Genomic DNA, 11,225 nt, shown 5'->3' on the forward strand with positions numbered 1-11,225 from the left:
CAGAAATTCTTCCCTGTTCTCTCTGAAGAGCCGCTAGACGCGACTGGAGCAGAGCGTCAAGCAGGCTCCTGCAATCCCCCCAGCTGGAGCTATGCCGCAGCAGTGGAGCAATTAACCTTCCAGATGACCTAGTTTATCATTCAGGTGCTCCAGCAGCTCTGAAGAGTTCACACCACTTTTCGGTCCGCAAATTTCAGAAATACTTTAGAAAACCTGCACCCTCACCCCGCTGGGAGCCAGTTTCTGCACTGGTGACAGGGCTGGTTGTGAGGAGGGGGTTGCTGTGAGGGCAGGGCGGTTTGCAGGAGTTCTACGTGCTGCTAAGGGCTCGGAGCAAATGCGTTTTGCATTTACTAAGAGCCGGAGCTGCAGAGGGCAGAAGGCAGGACAGTTTGCAGCAGTCACGAGCTAGGGGACGAGCATCTCCTCCTTTCCCAGCACACCTTTCTGCTCTTAGATTTAATCTCCCCTCAGCCTCTGCGCTGACGCAAGTCCCTCAGCTGACTTCTTGTTTGTCTGGGTGGGAAAAGGCCTGCTCTCTTCAGCTCACCGGAGGTCACTCCGACATCTCAGCAGCCACACAAGCGCTGACATCTTCCAGCCTCCTTTTGTCACTGTTCCTACTGTGCCTCATTGAGGTGGACCTCAACAGCGTCCTAAAACCTGTGACGCCTTCTAAGGGGTCTACCATGCACACGGAGAGGCAGCGAAGAAGAGAAGCATGAAACTCCTTTTACATGCAGACATGTATTGCTGTAGGAAGAATGCACACAGGGTTTTTATTCAACCAGGTGCCCTATCGTTACAGCTGTCTCAAGCACGCCAAGGGAAGAGGATTTACGAGCTACAGCCCGCTGATTCCCACCCCAGCTTTTAGTATGGATTGTCTCGCACGTGCTCCATGATTTTTTTCAGACCCAGCCAGGTCTCCTCTGCAGTTGGGATAATTTGGTTGGTTGGCAGGAGGAAACCGTAGCGACCCGTGTCTCGCAGCTCGAAGGCAAAAGAGTACTTGATGCCATAATCGTAGCTCCAGTCAATGCTGCCTCCACTGGCTTGGTCTGAAAGAGAACGGGAGGAGAGCCAGAGGGGTGAACGGAGGATTGATTGGAGTTCTGCCGCCCTACTTTTTATATTCGTGAGGGACAAGTATTATATTTTTATGTGAACGCTCAGCTCCGATGTTTGACTGGTGGTGTTGCTCTACAGACGTATCACTGCATCCTCATCCTCTATAAATTAGCTCTAGGATAGTGCCAGACAAACATATGATATCATGGTGTAAAAAAGGACAAAAAAGTAACATATTGTGACCAAATGGGCCTCAAAAGATTTAAAAACAAAACAACAACAAAAAAAGCTTTTGATGGAAAATGTGGGTTGATAGTATATTTCTATGGGCTGGTTTTAACTCGGTAATGGTTTGATTGTGCCTGGTTTTATCATTTGATAGGGTGTTTTTCAGTGACATCAGAAAGACAAAAAAAAAAATGTAGTCTTTTGTAGCATTGACAGCCAGGAGAAGTCATTAAAAGCCACTGGTTATTTTATTTTTCATCAGGCAGTTTTCAAAGTTTTTATTTGTTCTGTATTGGTTTTTTTACACTGTGGTACATATATGCAACTTTGTTTAATAGCTTATAAATGTACAGTAGTTAGCCTTCATCCACCTTGTCCCATACACATTTTTCCACTTTACGCTTGACGATCTTCAGAAAAATGCTTTTTGAATTGTATCAAATTTATGTCTACGGTAAACTTCGCTTAACTTTTCTTTCCTCGATTAAAAAATTTGGGTTAAAAAATGCTATTGAATATTGCAATCTATATAGTGTAATGGAGAGACCTCGGAGGGCAGACAGAGACTTGCCCTGGGACAGCCCATAAAAGCTCCAACTAGCAAAATACTCACGGGTTATATTGCAAGATACTCACAGATAGTATTGCTAGATACTCACAGATAGTATTGCTAGATACTCACAGATAGTATTGCAAATGGTCCCCACTGTAAAGGTGGTGCCGTACAGGGACCGGATGGAACTGGCAGCAGCTTTTCCCAAGGCATCCTGGAGAGGAGAAAACGAAGGACAGGTCAGAAAAGAGACACGCTTAATGAGACTAAACGTTACGATTTTGCCAACCTGAACCACACTCGGGGAAATCTCCACAATCTTTCACAAATTCTCCAATCTTTCACACCCCCCAACAAACTAGCACCAAATCAATCCATTTCTTAATCACTCATACTAATGACAGCACTCAGTTTCCACGGGATTTTGGGGAGGTGACATTGCAGGTGAATTAAGTCATAGCAGGTTCTACATCTGAGCATCCAGCGTTTCATCTCACCAACTGTCTTGTCAAGAAAAGGTTCCAGAGATACCAGAAAAATCCCAAGGCAGTCGGAGATCTTCTAATACTCAGTGGTCAGCTTTGCGCTCACTTCAACTGAATCACGGGTGGTTGTAGAGAAAACGGAGCCAGGCTCTTCTGGGAGGCGTAGGGAAAAAGGACGAGCGGCAACAAACAAATTGCCACACGGGGAATTGCATTTAGGTATTAGGGAAAAAGAAAATCCCCATGGCAGTGGGGAAACTTTGGGAAGGGCTCGAAGAAGCTGTGGAATTTGTCTTTAGAAATATCAAAACAAATCCAAACAATTAATCAGAACTCAGCTGGGCAAGGCCCTAAGCAACTCCATTGAACCTTGAAATTGGCTCCGACTCCAAAGCCTGCCTGCGTTCAGCAGAGGCTTGGACTGGAGACCTCCAGAGGTCTTTTCCATTTGAATTACGATGGTGAGATCCATATCGCCTCAAAGATATTATTACAGTTGTGATTCTGCCATTAAAGTAGAAAGAAGGAAACGTGGATGAGCAAAGAGGGCTGAGAATGGGTGGGGATGGCACGTGTTTGCACATGACCAAGATTTCTCTTTTAAAGGCATTGCATTGCTCCCGGTTTTTGTTCGCTGTCACGGACGGTTACTGCTATGGATGGCGGAGTTTAGCTTCTTGTTTTAATCCTGATATTTCAGTGTAATATTTGAATATAGAAGGCCAGCTGGACGGAACAGAGGAAGCTAAAGCCAAGTCATTATGTCTCACCAGCTCAGCATAGTCTGCCGGTTTGGTGCATTTATAGCCATAGGGATACATCAGGAGCTGAGAGTAACTGTGGAGGGTGAGGAAGGCCCGGAAGTTTCCATGATTCTTAATAAAGTTGACAACAGATTTAACTTCCACCTCTGACTGGGCACTGCGCCCACGGTAAGAGTCAGAACAGGGATTACTGCTGGCTCCAGGACCTGTTGGTGTAAAGGAGGAACAAAGGCAAACCTGTAAGAACTGGCATTCACAAAAGGTCAAAGCAGACCAGCACAAAGCCGGGCTTTCCTAAGAACAGGTCTTCAGCCAAAGGCAAGGCCTTAAATGCCAATAAATGCTCAAACAGCAGCAACAGAGCATGAATACTCAAGGGACATACTTCTCGAAGATACAGATTACTTCATCTTGTGCTCACTGGCAATTAATCAATACGAAATTATCTTTACAAAAGCCAGCTATCATCCTATTTGACCATTTTCTTTCTGAATCCCTTATACTAAGGCGATTGCTGGTCCTCGGTAACAGGATCCGGGAACACGAAAGGGAACTTTCTTCTTAATGACAGCCAGAATCCAGAAACTTTATTCCTACCTCCAAAACCTGCATCCCAGTTCCTGTTTGGATCAACTCCAACGCACGGACTGCCTTGATTCTTGGAGCGGGTCTTCCGCCACATGCGATTCTAAAACAAACACACACTACGGCTTTGAAAAGCAGCAAATCTCAGTCCTTGCATTAAAACTGCTACACAGAAATAGTTGCCATTCACCAGGAAGAGATCCTAGGCACAAGCCTAAGATTATTTCTGATGGGGTGACTGCTGAGATGGGCCAACGGACAAAAATTGAAGGGTTGGTGAATTTACGGTGGGTTAAGAGGGGTTAGACAAGTAATTAGTATCTTTGGCTGCCCTACTCTTTTGTAACTCCTTCTTGCAGCATTAAGAAATGGAGTTTCAGAGCCTACTTCCCTCGCATTTATTGTTTGCTTGGAAGAGCAGGACAGCCTTCTAAATCAGCGTAGACACACAGCGTGCTTACTCACTGTGGTGTGAGTGAATACGTATCCATCGGGGTTTGTGACTGTCAGCAGGAAAATGTCCATTTTGTTCAGCAGAGAGGTGACGGATGGATCCTTCCCGTAGTCGGAGGCAATCTAAGCAGAGACAATACGGTACATCGTGATCATCAGCGTATTTCTTTCACGCATGCTTACACTCTAACAGCTAGGTACAGCGGCAAGTCTGGCTTTCGGGGCAGGCAAACAAGAAACTTTAATCATCTGCTGGCCATAACTGTTCCTCGTTAGACTTGGAGCGAGCAATGAATCTGTTTTACTGTTTTATTCCGAAGACAAGAAGTTACTGGAAGAGGGCAACAAAATTTTCTCCTGCCTGTCTCAGAGAATGGACCAAGGCTGGCACTACGACTGAGACAGATTATCCAGGTTGGGAATATACAACTGTGCTGCACTTCCTGCCGGCTTAGTCATTTTCAGCAGAATTTAAACGCTCATTTATATAGAGCTGGAAGCTTTGGCACTTTTGTGGAAGGTAACCAACCACACAGTGTTTCTCGGTGTCTGCAGACCGAAGCAGCAAACTAAATCTTCTCAAAGTCCTCAGTTATTTGTATAACTATCAGCTCTGAAGTCCTCACCAATTTCACCTGAGCTACTACATTTTGTCTACCTAAACCCAGCTGTTCTAACAACACACAGCATTTACAATTCTTCACCCAGGCAGCTGCCATGTTCTCTCTGGAGTCGGCTGTGTTTTAAGAGGGGTGAAGGAGATTTCACAGAGCTGGCGAAACACGTACAGGTGTGATACACTTTTAAATAGCCAGAGGCATTCCCAAGATAAAAGAAAAATCAATCACTGCTGAAGTGACCTTTTTGGCTATCCATATCGCACTCGCTTGGGTAACCCACTCTCGGGAATGGATGCCGGCATCAAGCCAGATTGCAGGACGGTTTCTCCCTCCAGTGCTGAACTGTCAAACAAAACAGAAAGTTTTAAAACTCTCACTGACACCTTTTAGTCAAGAATATCCCACATAGACTGGGATGGTTTGGACTGAATTGTGCTGTATCTATAATGCATATGTATATTAGTACATGCATCCACACATTCTGTGGTGTGTTGTGGGTCGTACCTTGAGCACGTACAAAGGCCGCTTTTCAAAGGATTCCCCAATCTGGAGCTTACTGACAATGTTGCTATACTCAGATGCAAGATGATCCAGTTCTGCATAAATCTGAAATGAAAAGTCAGGATGACATTTACATTACATTTATGTATAGTATATTTATATAGGTACAGTATGTATAGTATATTTATGTATAGTGCCACCCACAACAATTGTAGGACCCGATGAAATCTCCTTTTCTTGCCTTTTGCCTTCATTACTATGACCTCTCCAAAGCTCCATCTCACCTTACGTCAGCGTAGCCAGTGCTCTTCCTAACATCACAAAGCAGAAGGAAGCACTGCTATATTGTCGAGATCTACTTATTTCAGGAAAAAGTTCAAAACCCTCTTTATGAACTTCTGGTAGTAAAAATACCTTACTCTCTGCTCTGCTTGATGGCTACTGCCTTCCTATATTTCCCTATTTCAAGAGCCATTTATTTCTTAATCTCTTTTGAGGGTCAGAAGGAAGGGTTTTGACAGAACTCTGCAGAAGAGTTTATGAAAAAGTATGATCAACACTTGCCAACACTCTGTCAGGGAGAGCGCTGGCTCATTGTGCTGACCACAAAATTAATACATTTACAAACAAAACCATGTGCCAAAAGAAGCCAGAAAGACATTTTAGATCTTAATATGGGATGTTTGATTGAAGACAGCATGAAAAAAGGCCAGAAAAAAAGAATCCTCTTCCCCCAGAGCTGAGGTACTCACGGAATCTAAAGGGTGGTAAGTTCCATAGTTGAAGCTGTTGCTGCTGCGCTCCCTTTGTTGACTGTAGGCCATATCTTGCTTTTCTTTATCTAGAACAACCTAAAAGAAGCCATTCAAACGTTGAGAAAAGCCTGCTTAATTCGCAAACTTCTGAACAAATGTTTATCTCAAATAACGACACGATGGCGTTGCGTACTGGCTCCAGCCCCAGCCCCAAACTTCCCACAGGTATGGAGCAAACAGACGCCTCTGCTGAATGTATCTGTAGCAAAGTGGGCAAGACTACCGGTGTTTAAATGGTCAGCATTAAGTTTTAAACCACTTGTTAAGACTAACAAGGATAGCATTGGAAAGCTTTGGGGAAAAAAAAAAAAAGGCAGCGTTTCTGCTGAGTTAATGCTATTTTAGGTGCCATTTTGGGATTGCTGCTCATGAAGAAATGTCGGATTCCTGGCCAAGTGGGTGACTTTTCTCTCGCACAGTGGTGTACAGTTCTTTCAGATTATGATCCTGAACTACTCTTAACATAGTTTACTGAACTATGAGTAACTTTAGTGTTGTGATTCCCAAACATCTGAGGCCAAAAGACCACAGGAAATCTCTCAGGGGTTATCAGAAGAGGAGCCCGGCAGAGCCTATGAGTTTCTTGATGTCACTATTCAACACGGTTTCGGATAGCATCTGCTGAGTGATCTCCACGGCTTCCCAGCGCAGCAGCGATCCACAAATTCTCTTTGAGAAATTAATCCACAGATGACAAAAATAAGGGGAGGACCTCATGGAAAGCAGAGTATCAAAGAGTCTATGTTAATGAACAAGACCAGATTGTGAATCACTGCTTCCAAAGGATATAAAAGCTAAATACGTGCCAATGGCATCGCCTACCTGCAGGTCTTCGATCAGGATGGAGTACTCAATCCCATGGGACTCCAGGAAGGCTTTGACTGCTTGGACGCTGTTAGCGGGGATTCGCACATCCACAGGGAGGGCAGGGGTGGAGGGATTTATCCAGAAATCAAGCTGAAAAGAGAAAGGAAAATGGGTTTGGTTTGGGGAAAGCGTTCTGCAAACAGCTCTTCTAAAGCTTTAGAAATGCTGGTTTCTCCCAAATTGAACGACTCCTGCAGTATTGTGCCCCATCATGCTTCGTTATTTAGCTTGGCCTCACCACAACCTTGTGTCAGTTAATGTCACAAACTCACAAAAAAAAAAAAACCAAACCAACAAAGGTCTGCAGGAGGCAAAAGTCAGCATTTTCACTGACTTCAGAGCTTCAGTCATATAAGCAAAAGGAAATTTTAGTCTTCTATGATGATTATTTTACTATTCTCCCTTTTACCAGAAATAGTTTCAAGAAAAGCTCTATATTACAGTATTACGTATACGAAACCCATTGTTTTAATTTCTCCTTTGGTAGGGCTTTTCTAAATTTTCATTTCTATACTATTCAAATAAATTTTTTTTTCAAGAAAGTGATAATAAAAATTCTCACCAATGGCAATAAGAACAGTAATAACCTAGAATTTTATAGTGTGTTTTCCTGTTTCCGTACAGTGTAGATTAACTAATAAATTCCTCCCACAACACTGGGAGACAAGTACAAAACCATCAGCATCCCCACTTTAAAGACAAGCTTTTTGATACTAAGATTAAGAGCAGATCAGTTCAAATATGATTGTAAACCCAGTAGGAAGAAAATATGAATGCAGGCACTCCTGAGCACCAAGCGCGTACTAGAACTTGCAGATCAAACACCAAGTATTGAGACAGCAAATTTATTTATGGCAGCTGCCACAGTATGGTATGAACCTTCCAGATGCGATGCAAAGTCCTACCCTGATAAGTCCTACCCCAGTCTGAAACGTTGAAAAATGCCTCTGCGGTAATAACATACCCCAAGGTGTTCCAGCGATTCCAAAAGCTGTAACTTCTTAACCTCCTCCTCATTTCTTGTCTTGATTCGGAGAACCTGGTGCCTGCAATAAACCAGTAAATCTTCAGAAACAGTCTCAAAAAGGGGTCTGGTTGAACTAGCTTGTTACTAAGGTCATGAATTTGGTGGGTAATTACTTGCATGCTACCACCTGATACCGACTTCTTTAATGCCGTTGACTTACTGTCACCCAAGAGCTCAACCAACAACCTGCAGGGCCAGCCTACTATACCTCCACTAGATTAGTAACGAGTTAAATGCCAATTTTTAAGATTTCATCCTAAACAGACATCAAGTGGATGAGTTTTTAATTGCTTACGAAGATCAGTCTTGCATCTATTAGCTATTTTTTGTCAACAACTTGCAGAAAAAAAAATATTCTTGAGTTTGCAAATGATCAAATGTTTGGGGAGCGCTATACAACAAAGCAAACCGAACACTGAATATGGGATTCATTTTACCTGTCTTCAGTTTAGCCAAAAACCGTCCACAAACTTCCCTGTGTTGTCAGACGCTGATACCATCAGAGGGTGGCTCGCACCATTCCAGGTGGAATGAATCACCTTCTGGAAGTACCTCACTCCACCAGTTAGAGAGGCAACCTCAGCCATTAACTTAGCCTATGCGTTGTACAACATATAGTGATCACAACGTGCAGCCTCTAAGTGGTTTTTAGATCACTAAAAACATATATCCCTTTCAAATACACAATGTTCCAGGCTGCTTGGTAAAATAGGTACAAGCAAACAGTACCACGAGGACAGGCCGATGAGCTCAGGCTTGTTCAGGCTGATCTAATTGCAGCCTACAACTTCTTGAAGGGGAGTTACAAAAAAAGGACAAACTCTTCTCGGTAGGGGTAGATGGTGATAGTAAGGGGAAACAGCTCCATGCCCTGCTCTGAGCAGGAGGGTGGACTAAAAACTTCTGGAGGTCCCTTCCACCCAATGCTTTTGTGAAATGACAAAAGGATTTATGAACAACAAGGGAACGCAAGAGTTGGGGGACAGAAGATCCCATTCCGGAGAACCAGCGGGGATTCTGAAGGAAACCTGGAAGCCGTAGTGAATTAACAACTGGAAGTACAGCCCGGGATCAATGCCGTAGCCAAAAGCACTGATGTGCCCCTTGGCTGCATAGCCTGGGGTTTACTGCAAGCGAGCCGAGCGTTAACGCTGCGTTTGCAAATGGCATTTGGTGGTTAAAGCATTCGGTGTGTTTGTTTTCATTCTCTTCCCTAGGCGCACGCATTTGGCCACTGTCAGAGACGGAACAGAAGCCCACGGAGTCCCCTATCCTGACGTGGCCCAGCTGCTCTGCTGGCGCCCGCTTCAAGCAGTCCTGAAAAATGGAGACGACTCAAAGCAAATCAACACGAATAACTGCAGAATTGGACAACAGATCTTAAGACAGGGTAAACAAGGGACTCAGCATATGAGCTCCGTTATGTGTGTGTTTATTTACTAGTGTGGCCTCAGCTGCTGAGAAGAGACACTTGTTAACACCAGGTTCCTCGGTCTGGCAAGCTGAGGTATAAGATTCTTTTGACGGATCAAATTAAATCAACACTGAGGGCCCTTTACCACATTAATAACTTACTATTGGCTTCTCCACCACCATAAGCTTTATTTCTAGATTGGATTCTTCTGTGAAGAGATGAGGCTGATTAACCACAGCTACCAGACCTGACCGAGGAATGAATTCACAAGAATCCGGTCTACACAATGCCAGAGCCCAGATTAAATGATCAAAATAGCTTCTCCTGGCTTTACAAATCCTAGGGTTTTAGTAAATCGTGTATATTACTTCTTATTCATAATCCTTATATCTTCATATACAGATTTACTCCCTGGAATCTAGTGTTCACTTACTACTTCTCAGGAAGTATCTATTACGTTTTTTATCATCTTCTATTAAGTTTCTTACACAGTCAGTAAGACTGTGAGGAAATACACCACAAGGAGATAATTTTGCAATGCAACATACAGATAAACCTTTAGAATATAATGGTTGGAAATAAGGATTTGAATTGCTTAGGAAGGCTCTGAAAAGAATTAAGCATTTAAAGAGAAATGGGAATCTTCAAAAACAAAGGGAAGCTAGCGACTTTTCCAATCTGAAGTCAGGTTCTGGTCTTTCGGCTCTGCTCTGTGCCGGACCAGATCTGTCAAGCTGAACACTCGAGCTTTGCAGCGAGGTTCAGCTCCAGATCAAGGCTCGAGACTGCTCCCTAGGCACAGTCAAAGCCAAAACGAAGCCTTGGGTGAACGTGAATTTAGGAACTCAACTCTGCAGCTAGAGCCTTCTCCTTAGAAAACCCAAAGGAAAGCAGAGAGGGGTTCCTTCAAGCACTGGAGTACCAAAGCAACAAGACAAGTCAGTCACAGAAAGCAAAGAATGTGCCCCAAGCAGAGTTGGTAAAGTTAAGATCATGAAAAAACAACAACTGGATAATACGGCCTTAAATAAAAGGTCTTTCACAAAAGCATAACTCACCCAACAAAAGTTTCCAGGCACAAGGAAGCCCCGAAGAGGGCACTGAAGATGAAAATCAGCTTCATGTTTGATGTGAAGTTCAACTCAGCCTAGCAAAGATGAATTTATACAGGACTTGTTAAAAAACCCTTTTTCAGATAAAACATATCTGTATTCCATGTGACTAAGTTCTCACATTTATCAGAGCTTTCAAGGCAACGAACAGATAGGAGACCAATTTTGCCTCCAAAAAAATATTTTCCACTGACGCATTCAAGCCTGTAAGCGAGTTGTTTTCAAACCTTTGGCCACAAAGCTCCTCGGTGTCCTTTTACACATTTTTCTAGATAGAGAAAAAACAGAGTAAAACCGAACGTCATCCCAGCTCTCACCGGGGGTGAGGAGCTCTACCACTCGACTCTTGGTCATGGGTTTTGCTCCGACAGATTTCTAGTAGCCCACTCCTTGTTACAAAGGGGCAGCCAGCAGAAAGATCTCAGTCCAGCAAAAACACTCAATTTGAGTTATTATTTTGAAGAAGTAATCACTCTGATTAAGTATTATCGGGTGAAATAATCACTCTGGTGATAGCATGCAGGCTCTGGGTCCTGCCTGCTATGCAACAAGTTCTCTCTGACAGACTAGGCCAAGGCCATGCTATAAATTCTCTCTTGTATACAAATTACACACTTCTAGATATAAACCAGACAGTTTAAATAAATTCTTTATTGAAATTACTAGCATCTGCCCAGTCTTCAGTTGGGATGGTTTCATACGGATCCAGCCAGCCAGTGCTTCAAGCAAA

General features: G+C 43.5%; 1 protein-coding gene across 1 annotated transcript; it reads right to left on the reverse strand.

The window, feature by feature from the left end:
* Nucleotides 1–873: 873 nt before the first annotated feature.
* LOC309589449 (carboxypeptidase A2-like) lies at nucleotides 874–10,521 on the reverse strand (the record flags this gene model as incomplete). Its single annotated transcript, XM_082309622.1, has 11 exons — nucleotides 10,442–10,521; nucleotides 7,907–7,988; nucleotides 6,898–7,032; nucleotides 6,013–6,111; nucleotides 5,264–5,365; nucleotides 5,000–5,101; nucleotides 4,152–4,262; nucleotides 3,699–3,789; nucleotides 3,108–3,307; nucleotides 1,982–2,066; nucleotides 874–1,061 (listed from the first exon to the last, which is right to left on the reverse strand). Exons 1-11 carry the CDS (start codon nucleotides 10,504–10,506, stop codon nucleotides 874–876), a joined length of 1,260 nt encoding a protein of 419 aa, XP_082165748.1. The 5' UTR covers nucleotides 10,507–10,521.
* Between the last annotated feature and the right edge of the window lie 704 nt (nucleotides 10,522–11,225).

The sequence above is a fragment of the Platalea leucorodia genome (assembly GCF_965183815.1).
Source record: "Platalea leucorodia genome assembly, chromosome: 4".
Lineage (NCBI taxonomy): Eukaryota > Metazoa > Chordata > Aves > Pelecaniformes > Threskiornithidae > Platalea > Platalea leucorodia.